The sequence below is a fragment of the Bubalus kerabau genome, chromosome 4, assembly GCF_029407905.1.
Source record: "Bubalus kerabau isolate K-KA32 ecotype Philippines breed swamp buffalo chromosome 4, PCC_UOA_SB_1v2, whole genome shotgun sequence".
Lineage (NCBI taxonomy): Eukaryota > Metazoa > Chordata > Mammalia > Artiodactyla > Bovidae > Bubalus > Bubalus kerabau.
In genome coordinates, this window is record NC_073627.1 from 10,742,572 (window position 1) to 10,759,708 (window position 17,137).

At 48.5% G+C, this 17,137-nt stretch overlaps 1 protein-coding gene and 1 long non-coding RNA gene across 3 annotated transcripts in view; one reads left to right on the forward strand and one right to left on the reverse strand.

Moving 5' to 3' along the window:
* The window catches only part of CYTH1 (cytohesin 1), an 80,360-nt gene extending 70,127 nt beyond the window's left edge, over positions 1-10,233 (reverse strand). The window contains exon 1 of one of the 2 annotated variants that reach the window (XM_055575281.1): positions 10,192-10,233. Coding sequence is in view for 1 of the 2 variants with exons in the window: in XM_055575279.1 (XP_055431254.1) it covers positions 9,854-9,875 (22 nt within the window). In the remaining variant the exon portion in view is untranslated. Of the gene's footprint in view, positions 1-9,853; positions 9,997-10,191 lie in introns of those variants that run through there. The other variant, XM_055575279.1, reaches the window with a different exon arrangement.
* On the forward strand, positions 7,070-8,342 carry LOC129648710 (uncharacterized). Its single transcript, XR_008712852.1, has 3 exons — positions 7,070-7,254; positions 7,916-8,103; positions 8,204-8,342. It is a non-coding gene; the product is annotated as an uncharacterized LOC129648710 (long non-coding RNA).
* Positions 10,234-17,137: the final 6,904 nt, after the last annotated feature.

The window sequence follows — 17,137 nt, forward strand, 5'->3', positions numbered from 1 at the left end:
TTGTCCACATATCCCTTTTTTAAGATTTGTACTGAAATCTCTGAATGCCTCGAAACCGTACTCATAACCTTCCCAGCAAGCCAGCGGTGAGAAACTCCCTACCTGGTTATCACCACAACCAGCTGTAGCAGGAACCAAGCCCACAGATAAACCACAAAACACAGAAGAATCAAACGGGACAGCGCACGTGTGAGGTAAGAAGGCTAAATTCTAATTTCAACAGCTTCCAAGTTGACAATCCTGGTCCCCTACATTGGGAATGCAGAGTCTCAGCCACTGGACCACTAGGAAGTCCCCCTGAAACACAGTCCTTGTGCAGGCAGCTCCACGGCTGGGCTGAGAGCAGTCAATTGACCAAAGGCTGGCTTTAAAAACTTCTTCACAAACGCCACCATAAATCAGCATGCTCGCTTAGGAATCTGAGCCCCAAAGTCTTTTTCAGCCCGCAGAGCTAAGTCTTGCATCAGAACCCTCGGTGATCCCTCCAGGGGATGGTCTAACAGACAGCCCCTGACAGGAGGCACACCGATGAAGCTAGGGTGGTGAGATGGATGCTGGAAGAATGGCAACTGCCCTTCTCGTGAAGAAACACGGTGCCTCCACAGCGGTCTCCTGTTTCACTGCTGAGTGTCGTCTCTCAGCACCTTCTTTTAGTTCATCGTAAATGGTGAGAGGTGAAGAGCCACACCAGAGGGCCCTGGAAGTGGTGGGCAGGCCAGCTTCAGGACAGATCTGTAGGAGGCAGGACTCCTGTATTAACCTTCACCTGGTTACCTGGCCTTCCCACATAAACTCTGGTTGCCCAACCACAAGACGGGTCTGGCTCCAGGGAATCCTCAAAGGCCAGGAGGGCCATTCCTGTCACCACACCAGCCCCCATTCACCAAAGGCCCCAGGAGAGACCAGCACAACCGAGCAGACTAAGAAAGAGAGGGCTTTACTATACAATCCAACAAACCCCTCAAATCTCAACCCTAACAGGAGCGACAGGCTCTTTCAATATTAATCTGTTTAACAACCTGTAACATAGGTTTTAATCAAAAAAGTAAACAAAATGTATCAAGACATGGAATCATGGAATTGGAACTCCTAATTCCAAGAGAAAGTTTAGAAAAGGTATGTAAAAGTACAAGTATGTAAAAGTAAAGACAGGGGTGTGAAATAATAGGAAATGTAAATAAGCAGGCTATTTGGAGCAACGTGGATGGGCCCAGAGACTAACATACTAAGTGAAGTCAGTTAGACAAAGACCATATCATAATTATCACTTATACGTGGAACTTAAAAAGTAAAACAAGTAAACTTATTTACAAAACAGAAATTCTCACAGAAAACAAACATATGGTTACCAAAGGGGAAGGGGGCACAGGGATAAATCAGGCATTTGGGATTAATATATACACACTACTGTACATAAAACAGATGACCAATAAGGACCTACTGTACAGCACAGGGAACCATATTCAATATCTTATAATAATCTATAATGGAAAAGAAGGTAAAAAAGAATATACATACAAATGTATGTATAACTTAACTGTGCTGGAGGTGCTGGAGAAGACTCGTAAGAGTCCCTTGGACTGCAAGGAGATCAAGCCAGTCAATCCTAAAGGAAATCAACCCTGAATATTCATTGGAAGGACTGATGCAGAAGCTGAAACTCCAATACTCTGGCCACCCGATGCAAAGAGCTGACTCATTGGAAAAGATCTTGATGCTGGGAAAGACCAAGGGCAGGAGGAGAAGGGGGCGACATAGGATGAGGTGTTTGGATGGCATCACCAACTCAATCCACATGAGCCTGAGTAAATTCTGGGAGATAGGGAAGGACAGGGAAGCCTGGCATGCTGCAGTCCACAGTGTAGCAAAGAGGTGAACATGTCTTAGCGACTGAACAACAACAATAACTGAAATCACTCTGCTGTATACTGAAACTAACACATTGTAAATCAATTATACTTCAACTAAAAAAAAAAAAAAGAACGAGCAGGCCGTGCGGCAGAAGTGGTGAGCACAGGGGCTCTGAAGTCTGAGAAACCTGCTTCCAATACCAGTTGTACAGCTCATCAGTCAGGTCACCTATTATAAATAAATCTCTCAACCTCTATCTCCTCACCTGTTAAGTGGGCGTGGCCACTGTACCTCCCATCCAGGATTAATGTGAGGATTAAGGAAGAACATACGAAAAATGTTCAACAGTGAACTTAGCGCACAGCACAGTTACCTGCTGGAGGTACAGGGGTAACATGTAGTCTGTGATGTTCCCACCTCATTTGATCCCAAGGTTAGGTGTTTTACTCAAAAGTATCTCTCACCCAAAACACACTGAAGACTGGAACCCTCCAGGCTCGTACAGCATTTATTATGTCTCCATCAGAGCATCTGTCATATATCCATATATTCTGACTGAAATTTTTCAACTCATCAACTACCCTGCACTTTGAGTTTCTTGAAAACAGGGCCCATCTTTTAAAATTCTTCACAGCCTTGGCATCAAGCAAATGCGTAACACAAAGAAGATAATGAAAAATGGGATGGATAGATGGATGGATGGTTGGAAAACTATTTAGAAGGCAAGAAAGACAAAGGAATCAAGCATTTTTTTCAAGCCTCAGTAACTGAAGTGATAAGAAAATGGGGATAAAAATAGAAAAAAAAAGAGTCTGGAGGAGAGAGTAAGACAGGAGAGAGGCAGAAGGCTGTGTTCCGATGTTGAATTCAAGATGATGATAGGATACCCACAGGGAAACATCGAGTAGGCAACCGGAAACACAAGAATACAGCTAAAAATCAAAACATTCTCAATTTCAATTACTAGGGCTGTTGGAAACAGTATTTCAGGGAAGCAGAGATCATAACAGAAAGTAATTTAAGCTAAAAAGGTTGCAAAAACACATGCAGTCCTGCAGCTGCTGTGTATAAAAGCCTCAACAGACAAAATGAAATATGAGTCCCATCCTACGTGGCATTCACAGCACACAGTCCATGAATACCTTAATCCAAGGCTGGTTCAGAGTAATTTTCAAAAAAAGAGGCTGCAAACAGTCTTAAGTCTCCCCAAATTAAAAACAAGTCTCTCCATTCTGCACTGCCTTCTAGCTGCTGCCCCCTCTCTCTAGTTTCCTATAAAGAGCCATCTATACACATAATACAACTGCACAGTCCCGTCCCCTTTCCGGGCCACTTTCTCTGCCCAGCCCTTCAACGGGGACATGTCCAAGACGATGTCCCTGGACCGCTTCTCAGCACGCCACATGATCCCCTCCCTGCTTCCCCTCCCACTGAGTGCCGGTTCTGGACCAGCGGATGGTCTGTACAGATCTCAGGACTCCACTCAGTGTGTCCTCACCTGAGCTCGTGTTCAACTCTACACACTCAGTCTACACACGCTGTATGCAACTGCTCTCCCCAGACTCATTCGGCTTCCTTACCTTCCTTGGATGCTGTCTCTCCCAAACTCTGGCAACCACATCCTATTGATTTCAGGTCCTCACTCAGTCCTGCAGTTGTTCGCCCCTTCCCCCCACCCCTAGTGCCTTAACTCAGGCCCCATCCTCTCCCCCACCTGGACGCCTGCAACAGCTCCCAGAAGGACTCTGGCTGCACCGCACCACAGGGGGTCTCTCTGAAATGCAAAATAATCACCTGGACACAGCCTAGCCTCACCCCCTTTACAGAAGATCCCTGTGGCACAGACAGGAAAGTCCTGGGTTCTAACGCAGGAGCCCATCCAAGCACACAGAGCCACTGGCAGCTTCCCAAAGGGGCCAGATTCTCCAGCCACGCTGGTTCATCCTTGGCTTGAAATGGATGTCTTTGCCATATTTGCCTAGTTGGCACCAACTCATCTTTCAAAGTCCAGCCCAAATGCCAGCTCCTGCATGAACTGTCTTCTGCCCCATTCAGTTCGACCCCAGCTCCAAGCAGAACTGCTCTCCTTTCTGTGCCTACATTTTCCTGCACACTTGCCACACCCACTCTGACACTCCCCTTCACAGCCTCCTTCTACATCTGTCTCTTCCTGCTCGGCTCCAAGCATCTGTGATAGCAAGGGCTGTACGATGTGGTCGCGAGTGCCTGCTGACTGAGTAAGCCTTTACAAATTGCTCACAGAGCCCAAACCAGTTTCAGGACTACTGGAAGGGGAAGTCTTTCTAACAGCATTAAACCTATTCCATCATTTATACCCAACTTTAATAATTACAATGTAGACTGCAACAATGTCAGATTAAGACATGTTTTTGAAAGAGAAACCTTTTTTTTTTGGTCTCGCAGCTTGCGGAAGCTTAGTTTCCCAACTAGGGATGGAACCTGGGCCCTGGACAGTGAGAGCTCAGAACCATCAGGGAATTCCCAATGAATCCTTCCTGAAGACTTTAAAAAAAAAGAGAGAGAGAGAGAGAGATGGAAGACACAGAAAGCACCCGGCTAAGGAAGGGGACATCCCGACCCTTGCTAAAGGAGCCAGGCCTCACAGGAAGCAGCTCTCAATCCTCTCACCACCACAGCAGCAGAAAGACACAGGCTCGCGCCATCATGGATAGTGAAGAGTAGCAAAAATCCCCTACAGCCTTCACCCTGTATTACGTGTTTGGTGTTTTTTTTTCTGTCCATGCAAAGAGAGAAGCAAAACAACACCACCAGCAGTTTCAGAGGATGTGGGATTCAATTCTTAAAACATTTCTAAATAATTTTCCACCTCCTCCAGGCCTCTTATTGCAACTGAAACTGAGCAACATTAGACAGTTGAGAGGCTGTGTGGCAGTGGAGCAGAGGGACAGGCTCAGGCAAAGCAATTTTCTTTCGGAGCCCCCCGCCCACGACTTAGTCTTGGAGGGCGAGCAGGAAAAGGGCGGAGAGGAGACTCTGCAGGCAACACGGATCTCAGGCTCAGGCTCTCCACCCTCCGCCTCACCGTCTCTCACACACATCCCCACTCTCCTCCCCACCAAGTGACCTCCATGTTTGCTCTCGCCCCTGGAATGAGAAGGCGTCCTCCTCCTAGTTCATACGGACAGCTACCTAATTCTGAAGGCATGAGATACACAAGAAAAAACTCCGTTCGGCAAAATGGCTTTTGACTAACACAGGACTCTCAGAAAGGGGCAAGTATGTGTCCTAAGATCCCACAGACTGAACTATTTATCATTGTCACCCAACCAATAAAAACTACAGAACTCACAATTTTCTCCCCTAAAGGAAACATTTTGTTTGTCCAGAAGACAATATATTGGTTGAGAGATCCTCAATTTTTAAGAGAAAAACAAAGGAAAGGTAAATGAGTGACTGCTACAAATGGTCAAAATCCGACCCAAACCCCAGTCAAATTCAAGTATATATTTTCCCCATGCTTAAAACATCAGAGTGAGAAAAACATAAATCTGTTGATGTAATAGAGGCCTTAAAGAAGGAGTTAATCTCAGTTAAATCGATGAACCATTATCTTACATGAACAGCCATAATACAGGTCATAATACACAAATAGACAAAAGAAATTTTTTTAACCTAGCTAGTAATCAACAGATATAATGAGGAACCATTTTGTAACCATTAAATTAGTCTTCTTTAAAAAAGCTTTCATATGCTAATCCTCACCAGTGGCACACTGGTAGTGATACTGGAACACATACCCCCGTATATCGCTAAGAACAGGGTAGCTTGATACAGCCTTTTGAAAAAGCAAATTGACACCACCCATCAAGAATTCCCAAAATGTTTATATCCTCTGACATGTTAATGTCACCCCTGGAAATCTACCTTATAGACCACAAAATGTGTAATTATGGTAACCTTGTGTTCCAGATTTTCTAAGAAAGCCCTGACTTTATGTAATTGTATCCTTTTCAATAAACGCAAATCACTGAGTGGAACTACATTTGGGAACAATGAAAGTCATCAATATCATAGAAAAACGAATAAAATTGGTTTGGCATAGGGTCAAGCACATTCATAAAAGTGTTCCAGTTTCTGTTTGGGATGGGGGAAGGAGGAAAATTCAAGTTCAGCAAATGTTAACTTTTGCCACATAGAAACTGGCTCAATCTATGATTCCCTCCAGAGTCACTGAGCTGCTTCCACTGGGTACCGGGCCCCACGCTTGTTCTTAAGGCACAAAGACCAAACAGCAGATCTCTCCTGGACGCAACAGGCTCCCACGCACAGTCAATCCCGCAGCAGCACCCATGCATGCCACTGCTACACACACCACTGCCCACACCTCACTGTTATCATCTGAGGACGGCAGGTGTGCCTGGTTAAGATCAACATCTCCACTCTCGAGAGAGAGGCTTATTTCTTAAAGGCTGCTTCTCCCTCATGCAGCAGAAAAGGGATAAGCCGAAGCTAATAAAAGCCGAGAGGAGTAAGGTCTGTATCTGAGAAGTAAAGGTCTTGAACAGCACCATGGGTTCAAGGAGCTTAAGAACCTATGGTCAGAAATCCGATTATTTCGTTAGAGTTGTGATATAGAATCGTCACCACTAACATTTCCCATGTTACTACTGGATGGACCCTGCCCATCTCCACCTCAAGACCTTTCATAAGAGAGACGCAGGCAAACCTCTGGAGCAGCAATTTCCAGAGTCAGAGCCGCCATTCGAGAACTGGATTAAAGCAAAAGACTCTCCAAAAATGCACATTCACAAACTCTCACATACAATCTCAGAGGGGCCTGAAAGCCCATTAAGAAGCAGACTGCATGTTAAAAATGTCTGCTTGAATTCAGAAGTCACAAAGAGGAATACAGTCACTGAGTCCTTTCGTGGGCAGGGAACCCTATGAAGGCAAAAATACCTCTTCCTTTTGCAAGTGAGAGCTGTGACATCCAGGAAGTACAGTCATCTAATAAGAATGTAAAATGACCCCCCAAAAATCCCAACTATTTCAGGGTTTAAAAAGAAGCTGGGGGGGGTGGATAAAAACCAGCCAACCACAAGCATTAGGGACCTCTTTCTTAAAGTGTCAATTAAGCTTTTAGAAAACCACTAATTCTACATTTTTCCTAAAAGAAAAAAAAAACAACCTTTAAATTTTGTTTAACCTCTCCCCAACTTTACACAGGTGTTCGCAGTACGGTTTATCACACCACGTGTGTAGTTTGAACCATGCTGTACGGATCTAGTGCATTACAACTAGACCAAATAAACAACTCAGGATCAAAGGGAGTGTACAAGAGAAAGGGCTGTTGAACTCAGTGGTGTGGTCTCTGGGTTAGCACAGGACATCAAAGAGTATACAGTTAGGAAAAGCCTTCTGGTAAGTTTTCGAAATTCTCTTTCGTTGAACAGACAAACTCTAAGACACATTCTCTTTCTTTAGCTTATTATAAATGAGTTATGTTTCAAAGGTTTTTATCTAGCCAGGTGATAGCATGGAAATCATAAACCATGTCCCCTAAGATACAATGTTAAAAAAATCATGGTAGTGACCTAGGCTGACTCATGAACCACCGATGGAGGTTATGAGGGAACCCCCTGGACCTGGCATTCTCTTCTTTTGAAATGTGGAATCTGAATAGTTGTCTTATCTTTTGAGGTAAATTCTCTGTAAAACCTAGGAGAGAAATGGCAAGTTCTGGAGACCGAGGCAAACCTTAAAAAGAACTAGGAACATTTTTCTTGTTATGATCATCTTGAACCATTAGGTACTTTTTGTGTGGTAAACCCAACGAGTGGGGAAAATCTTTAAATTAACCTTTCTGCTTCCTCCAATATACAAAGAATATGATTTTTTTTTAAGTTGTATAAATAGAAAGAAAAGAAGAACTTCTTCTTCATCTTTATGTGTGGTCAGCAGAATAAAGGGCCCCAGAGATGGCCCTGTCCCAATCCCAGAACCTGGAAACACGTCGCCCCTACATGGCAAAAAGCGGATTACCATTGTAGAACTAAGGCTGCTGATCCTTATCCTTATTCAGGTGGGCCCAATGACATCACAGAGCCCTAACTAGAAGAGGCAGAAGTCAGAGAGAACTGAGAAGATGCTACCTGCTGGCTTTGAAGGTGGAAGGTGGCCATCAGCCAAGGACTGTGGGCAGTCTCTAGAAGCTGGAAGAGGCAAGGAAACGGACGTTCCTGTTACGACCTCCCGAAAGGAACACACCCTGTAAGCACCTTGATTTTAGCTTAGTGAGACCAAATTTGGACTTCTGACCTCCAAAACTGTAAGATAATAAGGTTATGTTGTTTGTGCCAATCTGTTACAGCCACCACAGGAAACAAATACACCCTGCTTCCATTTACCCTTTCTGAGCACGAATTCATGCCATGCCTGGTGGCAAAGCAGTCATTGTGTTCAAGGCAACCAGACCAACAGCTTCCTGCCTCCAGCGTTGGGTAAGAACACCAGGAGAACGCATGAAGAAAGCCTGGATTAAACAGCAAGAGATGGTACAGCAGCACGCAAAGCTGGAGAAGGCTTCTCCTGGGTGGGCAGAAACAGAGAAGCCTAAGGGGGACTGAAAAGTCCTTTGGGATCAATCTGTGGGGGGGTGTGTGTGTGTGTTTTTTCAATCACAGAGGAAAAGCACACACTGCTTTTACTTGGAAGGTAACCAGGGGACATCTGATGGATACCGATCCCACGTGCTCTGGATTTCAGGCCACAAGTGTCGGCCTTTCCCCTGTCTGCCACTGTGGGTCATAAACCCACCTATCGCGGTCAGCGGTTCCTCAATGACTTACTCTAAATAAACAGAAAAGTAACAAGGTGCTTCACCTTTCACATTTTACCATACCCCACAACAAAGCTTGCTCCCTCAGAGCTTAAAAAACAAACGTCACCTATGTCACTTAGTCAAGAAAGCGGATTCGCTTCCACTAAGCCACACAAGCATTTCAAACTGCTGTCTGTACTCTGCTTACCAAACCACAAACTTCACCACTTGTTCTATCTGCCATTCTTTCATCTCTTGGGAATAAAACGTTAAATAAATTAACTAAAGCATTCCATATAGCCTTCTGCCACCCTGGCAATCTGAAGCCATTTGACAGACGAATGCCCTGCGGATGGCCAACAGTTCCCAGGTGAGGTCGGCAGAAGGCGGCTTTGGAAACGAGTAGTTTTGTCAAGTGTTCGCTGTCGGTGTGGCGTGAGAGCTGTGCCGCGTCTCTGGGCACAGATGAGAAGGCAAAGTTGGATTTCTCGGCGCCCCTCGGGCTCGCCCCGCAGGCGTTGGGGGAACAGCAGCCCAGTTTCCGCGGAGCGGCGGTCAGCCTCGGACCTTGGGGTGGCCGGCGGCCGGAGATCCCGGCCCCGACGGCACCCTCAGGTGGCAGCCTGTCCACTCGGGGTTCGCTGCCTGTGTTTTCTCATTTTTGTTTCTGAACAAAGACATGGACCGGGGTACATAACTTGCCAGCACCGAAGGGGCCGGAAACTACGGAGAACGGCCGGGGGAAGTTGAGCGTTCGCGGGGGAGGCCGGGCCTGCGCGGGACAGCGGCCGGAGACCCCCGCCCGAGACCCCGACCCCAAGACCCTCCTCTCCTCGCGAACCCCGCCCTAGACCCCGGCCTCGAGACAGACCCTCACCCTGGAGGATTTCCGCCCCGGAGACTCAGGCCCCGAGACCCCGGTCCTAGGACTCCGGCCCCAGAGACTCGAGCCCGGCGACCCCCAGCGCCGGCCCCCGAGACCCGGGCACCCCGACGTCGGCCCCCCAGCACCCCTCAGCCTTTAACACTCCGGGCCGCCGGTGACCCCTGCCCTGAGGAGGCCCCCGCCCCGCTCGGCTCGCGTCCGGCACCAGTCCCCGGGAAACGTGAGTCTCCTGAGGCGCGGCCAAGGCGCCGGGCCGGTGAAGGGAGGAAGCGAGGGAGGGGGCGTCCGCCGGCCGAGCCGAGGGCCGTACTGACCGTAGCTGTCGTCTTCGTCCATGGTGCCGGCGCCAGGCTCCGCGCCTGGGCTCGCCGCTCGCCCCGGGTACCGCAGCTCCCGGCCCCGTTCGCCCGGCGCGTCTCAGAGCCCCGCCCCCGGCCCCAAGCCCGCCGCCCGCCTCCCGCCCCTCGTCTCCCGCGGGGCGCCCCGCCCGCCGCCTGCGCACGCGCGCGCGCACACACACAGACACACATACACACACACACAGACACAGAGCCCAGCACGCGGCCGCCCCCCGGCCCGCGCCTGCGCACGCGCGCCCGTCCAGACCCCGCCCCCGGGCCTGCGGCCCCGCCCCCGTCGCCCGCGCGCGCACCCCTGGGGCCGCGTCCTCTACTCTGCCCAGGACTGCGTACGCGCGCCCGCCGAGGCCCCGCCCCTCCAGCTGGCCCCTGGCGCCAAGGCCCCGCCTCTGACCACGCCCCAACCCGAGGCCCCGCCTCGGCCGCCTCCGGGGGCCCAGCAGGTTTCGGATTTCCTAAGGGTGGCGCAGGCCTGGGAAACAGACCAGAGCCTGGCTGCCCACAAAGGTACCAAGGTCGTGTCCGGCCACTCAAGGGCAGGGTGGTCCTCGCTGACGTTAGTTTCGCAGGTCCGGCTAGTCCTTGGCCGAATACCAGAATATTTTGAGTTCATTTTTTCTGCAGTCTGAACCTTAGCTCCGTGAATGTCACCAGTTCATTGCCTTTATATACTTCCTTTTCTTTGTCCTCTGAATTTACCCCGATCAAATTTCAAAGAGAGGCACCTCAGCCTCACAGCATGTCAGGATTTTGGTGACCTTGATTCCTGCGACTCTTAGATTCATACGTTTCTAGGCTGTGCCTTACATGTTTAATTTGCCTGCACTGGGCCGACCGACCAATCCCCACCCACTGGTTAGACTGAGCTGCCCTTTGAGGAGCCTGGGCAGTAGCTCTGCACCTGGAGGTGGGGACATCACCAATTTTTAATTTAGAAAAATAAAGGAAAATGCTGCTTTTCTAGTTGTTCCTGGATGGATATGCTCTTTCTTGGTTTGGTGCTACACATAAAAATTATAAGTGTGTCATTTAGAAGGATCACACAGGGATGGTCCAGGACCCTCCTGTGGACCCTGGACCCCCTAGCACAATGTGCTGTACTGGGGGGTGCTGCGAGAGAAGAGCTCAGCCCAAGGTCCTGGCAATGCCCCTGAAAGGTCGGGGAATATCTCCATCAGGGGGAGTTGTGACCCTCCTCAGCAGTCTGTTTCCTTACAGACCGTTCCAAAATATGCCTCCCAGGAGACAACAAAGGAAAGTCCCTTTCCTCTCGTGGAAAAGGAGTAAATGAATGAGGAAACTCTAGGTTTTCTTTCCACATCTGCTTCCTATTAGCTCTGTGATCTGGGCAAATACCTCAGCCCCCTGGACCTGTCTCACACCTATGAAATGAAGTATCTGCCTATAAAATCCAGGCTTCTGCCCAGTATTGATCTCTGATCTGTTGCTGTCTTCTACTTGACTAAAGCACAGCTGACAATGTTTTTGTTAGATGAGACGGATTCCAACATTATCAGTCTAGGGATCCCAATCTTCACATTCCATCAGGGCGCAGCTCTGGCCCACCTTTCTGGTGGCTAAGAAAACCATGCATTCACAAACAAAAATATCCCTGTTACTCCCTGAGCTGTCTGATGCCCAGGCTTTGATGGTGAAGCTTGATGTCTTCGGTATGTCCAAGAAGATGGGCTTTATTTCCTTAGGCAAGTGTTTCTTTCCAATAGCTCCAGAAATCAGACACTTCCCTCAGAGATTATTTTACCCATAGAAGGTTGATTCTGGTGGACCTAGGAGTTTAATCTTCACTGATTTTACATAACTCTTGCTCTATGACCAAAACTTGGGCAGAAAAGCAACTGAGGCCACAGGTTAATTCTCCCTGTGATCTGAACTCCCAAACCTTTGGATGGGAAGGGCATGAATGCTAATCACTTCGATTAGCCTGGTTTTTGACTGTAAACAAATTCCCTTAACTTACATTGTTTCATTACAACAGTGTTTTCCAATGGCAGGTCCTGACTCTGCTGCTCCTGCTAAGTCACTTCAGTCGTGTCCGACCCTGTTGTGACCCCATACGGCAGCCCATCAGGCTCCCCCGTCCCTGGGATTCTCCAGGCAAGAACACTGGAGTGGGTTGCCATTTCCTTCTCCAATGCATGAAAGTGAAAAGTGAAAGTGAAGTCGCTCAGTCGTGTCCGACTCTTATTGACCCCATGGACTGCAGCCTACCAGGCTCCTCCGTCCATGGGATTTTCCAGGCAAGAATACTGGAGTGGGGTGCCATCGCCTTCTCCGGTCCTGACTCTGAATGGTTGAAAAACCAATCTCCATTGAAGGAAGAGAAGATAGAATAAAAGAGAATCAGCGTCCACCTCGTACCATAAGGATGTTTGGTTTGGTTGTAAATGAATGCACTGGGTAGGGATGTAAAATGTATTTGACAACATATGCATGGTCAGTCGTGTCCAACTCTTTGTAGCTCCGTGGACTGTAGCCACCTACATTTGACAACATATGCATGGTCAGTCGTGTCCAACTCTTTGTAGCTCCGTGGACTGTAGCCACCAGGCTCCTTTGTCCATGGAATTTTCCAGGCAAGAATACTGGAGCAGGTTGCCATTTCCTATTCCAGGGGATTTTCCCTGACCCAGCAATGGAACCCATGTCTCTTGCATCTCTCACAGTGATAGATTCTTTACCGCTAGCGTCACCTGGGAATCCCTACTTGACCGATGGTGACTGTCAAAGACCCTCTGTTAGCTCACGTTCCTGGCTCAGGGGCTGGGGGTGTCGGGGCCGGGGGAGGGGGCATTGTTGAGCTGTTATCTCCATACTGCAGATTTGGGAACTGAGGCCCATAGAGGTCACAGTATAAAATGGGAGCCAGCAGGTCAGCTTCTCTTACTACTTGTGTCCTCAGCTCCTGGGGACCTCAGAGGGAGACCTCTGAGGGACAGCCTCAAAGGGAGGACGGAGCGGAGGAGCCGAGAGGACCCAGCATCTGGAATCCACTGGTCTGCTGCTTCCCCTGACCCCCTCCCCACCCACAGCAAGAACTTTTTTAAATGGGCTGGGGCTCCCTGCAAGCCTGTCACTGTGATCTGTTCTCTTTAGTGGGTTGATCAGCCTGACAACTTTTTTTAAGTTGATGCCTCCCTTCCGAAGTCCTTGCCTTACATAATAATCTCAAATATTAGAATAATGAGGGACTTTGTCGGCAGTCCAGTGGTTAGGACTCCAGACTTCTATTGCAGGGGATGAGGGTTCGATCCCTGGTTAGGGAACTAAAATCCCATATGCTGTGCTGCCCAGCCAAAAAAATTAGAATGATGAAGGGAGGCTTTTGAGCAGAGGTAACCCAAAATATATCTATTTTTTATCCCATGCTTAAACTGTGATGTTTTGAACTTTTTTAGAAACAAGTGTTCAAAAAGGGACAGGTTACTAGATACCAGTACTTTCATGCAAGGGAGCACCCACAGTCTTTTAAAAGACTGAAGCTGATTTCTGCGTTTACCAAAGTAAGCCAGTTTGCAAGCTGTGTGAAGTGGGAAAAGCTAGGACAGAACACGGGTGTATAATGTATTTCTATTCCTAGCAAAAATGCATCTACATGTGATGTACATTTACACTGCACAGTCAGCCATTCCACATATATGCAGGACGGGGGGACAATGCTGTGACAGGCACGGTTCAAAATACTGAGGACACAGCAACAACGCGAACAGCTGTAAAGCCATGTCTTCTCAGGGCTCCCAAACTAGTGGACAAGCACAGACCATGGCTAAGAGGGCACACGGGGTACTGGGGGCCACCCTGCCTCTGGGAGGAAAGTCAGCCGCCAGGGAAACAGGAGTGGGAGACTCTTCGTTACATACACCATTCTTAGGGATTGAATTGGGAGCCCAAAAAGATATGTTAAAGCCGTAACTCCAGCACTTGTCAACTGTGATCTTATTTGGAAATAAGATCTTTGCAAATGTAACCAGGTTAAGATGAGATCATAAGGGTGGCCCAGATCCAATGACCGGTGTCCCTCTAAGAAGGGGAGATCAGGACACAGACACACAACAGAAAAGGCCATGTGGAGATGGAGAGCCATTTGAGAGGCCAACAACGCCTGGCTCACCAGAAGCTGGAAGAGGCAAAGAAGGGCTCGTTAGAGAAAGTGGGTCCTGCCAACACTGATTTCAGGCTTCCAGCCTCCACACTGTGGGAGAATAAATTTCTGTCATTTTAAGCCCCCCAGTCTGTGGGACTTGGTTGCGGTGGCCCTGGGAAATACACAGCTTTTAAGTGATGTACCATATACAGGTATTACCTGTTTTAATTTATTTTTTATATTATTTATTTTTTATTGAAGCAGAGTTGATTTATGATGTTGTATTAGTTTTGGGTATACAGCAGTGATTCCATTTTATATACATATATATATTCCTTTTCATATTTTTACCATCATGGGTTATTATAGGATATTGAATATAGTTCCCTGTGCTACACAGTAGGGTCTTGTTGTTTATCTATTTTATATATAGTAGTTAGTATCTATTCATTCCAAACTCTTAATTTATTCCTCACCCACCCCCTTTCCCCTTTCTTAACCGTAAGTTTGTTCTGTATGTCTGTGAGTCTGTTTCTGCTTTGTCAATGAGTTTATTTTTGTCATATTTTAAATTCCACATGTAAGTGATATGATATTATTACCTATTTTAAATAAAACTTTTAGAGTGGACTTAGATATAAGATACGATGGCAAGGGATTTTACTGTGACCTTTCTGTTCTTCCTCATAACCATATTTTTTTTATCTGGTTCCTTTTTCTAAAACAAATGATTCTATTTGTTCTCTCTCTCTCTTCTCCCATCAAGGTGAATAATCCCTGATCCAGGAAGATCCTGCATGCCAAAGAGCAACTAAGCCCATGTGCCACAACTATTGAGCTCTAGAGCTGAGGAACTGCAGCTCCTGAGCCTGCGTGCCCCAGAGAAGCCCGTGCTCCTCAGCAAGACAAGCCTCCGCATTGAAAAGCCTGTGTACCACATCTAGAGTAGCCCTCACTCGCTGCCACTAGAGAAACGCCCGCACAGCAACAAAAATCCAGTGCAGCCAAAAGTTAAAAAAAAAAAAGGATGAGGCAGCAGGGGCCCCAGCGGGTGGTACAAGTTGGAGGTTCTCATGAAAAAAGGGAGGACAGTGTCGCCTCCCTCCATGAACACCGATACCCCTTCCAAGTGCCAAAGGAACAACTCCCGCCACCACCACCCACCACCATGGGGTCAAGGAACACTGTCTGCTGAGGCCAACAGACCCACAGACCCAACAGAACCGCATCCTAAGCCCTCCCCTCCGTACAGAACCATAATCAGCTGCCTAATGAGCCACAGCTCAGAGCTCTGCCAAGGCCAGGGCCGGGGTTTGACAGACAGCTACGTCCGATAACACCTGTTTCACAGACGAGGAATGCACTCAGCTGGGCCTGCCAGCAGTCACCCACCAACCACTCTGTGAACCCTTCCTTCTCCTGGAGACCAAGGTGGGAGGCCTGACTGAGGCTGGCCAGAGGCCCTGCTAGAAGCCAGCCTCGGACCCCTGCCCACCCAGGTTTAGACAGGAGTGTCCTTTGTAATACAAGGCAGGGCATGGACACCCTGGCCTAGGGAGAACCCTTGCCAGCTTTGCCAGCCTCCCCCAACCCCCTAAGCCTACACTCAAGAGGGAGGTGGGGATGGGGAAGGAAGTGTGGTTACAGAGAGAGGAACTAAACCGCTCGCACGGGCCGAGGCTGGGGCATTGTCTTGCTTTGAAAACCCCCAGATTTTATTTTGCTAAAGCTTGCAATTTCTTCTGTGTGTGAATGGCACTTGGAAATCTGTTTGTAATGGATCTTGATTGTATCCAGCTGTCACCAACTGTTCCCCTGCCGCCCGAAAGACAGCTGGCCACGTGCCACACAGTCCAGGCTCTCACTTCAAATAGAGGAGCTAATGCTCTGGTTCCTGCCAGACCTGCCAAAATGTTTTCACTTGCGGAAAAAAAAAAAAAACCACAAAAGTGGGGGATGGGGGGCAGGGGCTCAGAGACGGCAGCGTCAGGAGGACTGGGCAAGGCCTCTGGGCCAAGGACATCGACGGAGGCAGGCTGGCTCCATTCTGAGCTGTGAATAGGGGCTTCCCTAGTAGCTCAGTTGGTAAAGAATCTGCCTGCAATGCAGGAGACCCCGGTTCAATTCCTGAGTTGAGACGATCCACCGGAGAAGGGATCAGCTACCCACTCCAGTATTCTTGGGCTTCCCTGGTGGCTCAGCTGGTAAAGAATCCCCCTGCAATGCAGGAGACCTGGGTTTGACCCCTGGGTTGGGAAGATCCCCTGGAGAAGGGAAAGGCTACCCACTCCAGTATTCTGGCCTGGAGAATTCCATGGACTGTATAGTCTATGGGATTGCAAAGAGTTGGACACGACTGAGAAACTTTTACTTTCAACCAGGGCACAGTCACCAACCACACTCCTGTCTGACTCACCCCTTCCACCAAGACTTCTTGTTGGGGGGGGGACTGGAAAATGAGACCTGATAGAATCAACGCCCACTGGTCTCTGCCAAGGGAAAGCATCTCACCAAGGCCATGCAAAGGTGACTCTTTGTGACCCCATGGACTGTAGCAACTCTTTGCAACCCCATGGACTGTAGCCTCTCAGGCTCCTCCGTCCATGGGATTTTCCAGGCAAGAGTGCTGGAGTGGATTGCCATTTCCTTCTCCAGGTAATACACATAAGAAGGGAGAATAAAGTGCATGAAACACGAATCATTTCTAATACTGTAAGAGCAAAAAAGCCACATAAAGGTGCATTTTAGCAGTCCCCACAGTTAGCACAGGATAAAGACTGACACGTCCTTTCAATAACACAGTGTGACTGGTGCTGGGAACACCTGAGGACAGGAGTCACTGGATTAGGGCTTCTTGTCTTCAAGGACTGTCCTGGGGGCCAGGAATGTGGACCAGAAAGCTGGTCTCCTTCTCTAGGGAGAACTGGTTAGGAGACAATTCGAATCCAAGAGAAACATGGCTGTGACTCAAGCTGAGAGCCAGGCAGTGGGGACAGGAAAGAGGACTTTTCCAGACAGCTGGGTGGAAAGATCAGAATTCCATCACTGATGCATGGGTGTCACGTGAGGACGGTGCTGAGCCTGGCAGGCACATTTCTGGCTTTGGCATCTGGGTGGACGGTGGGCCCCCAGCCTCG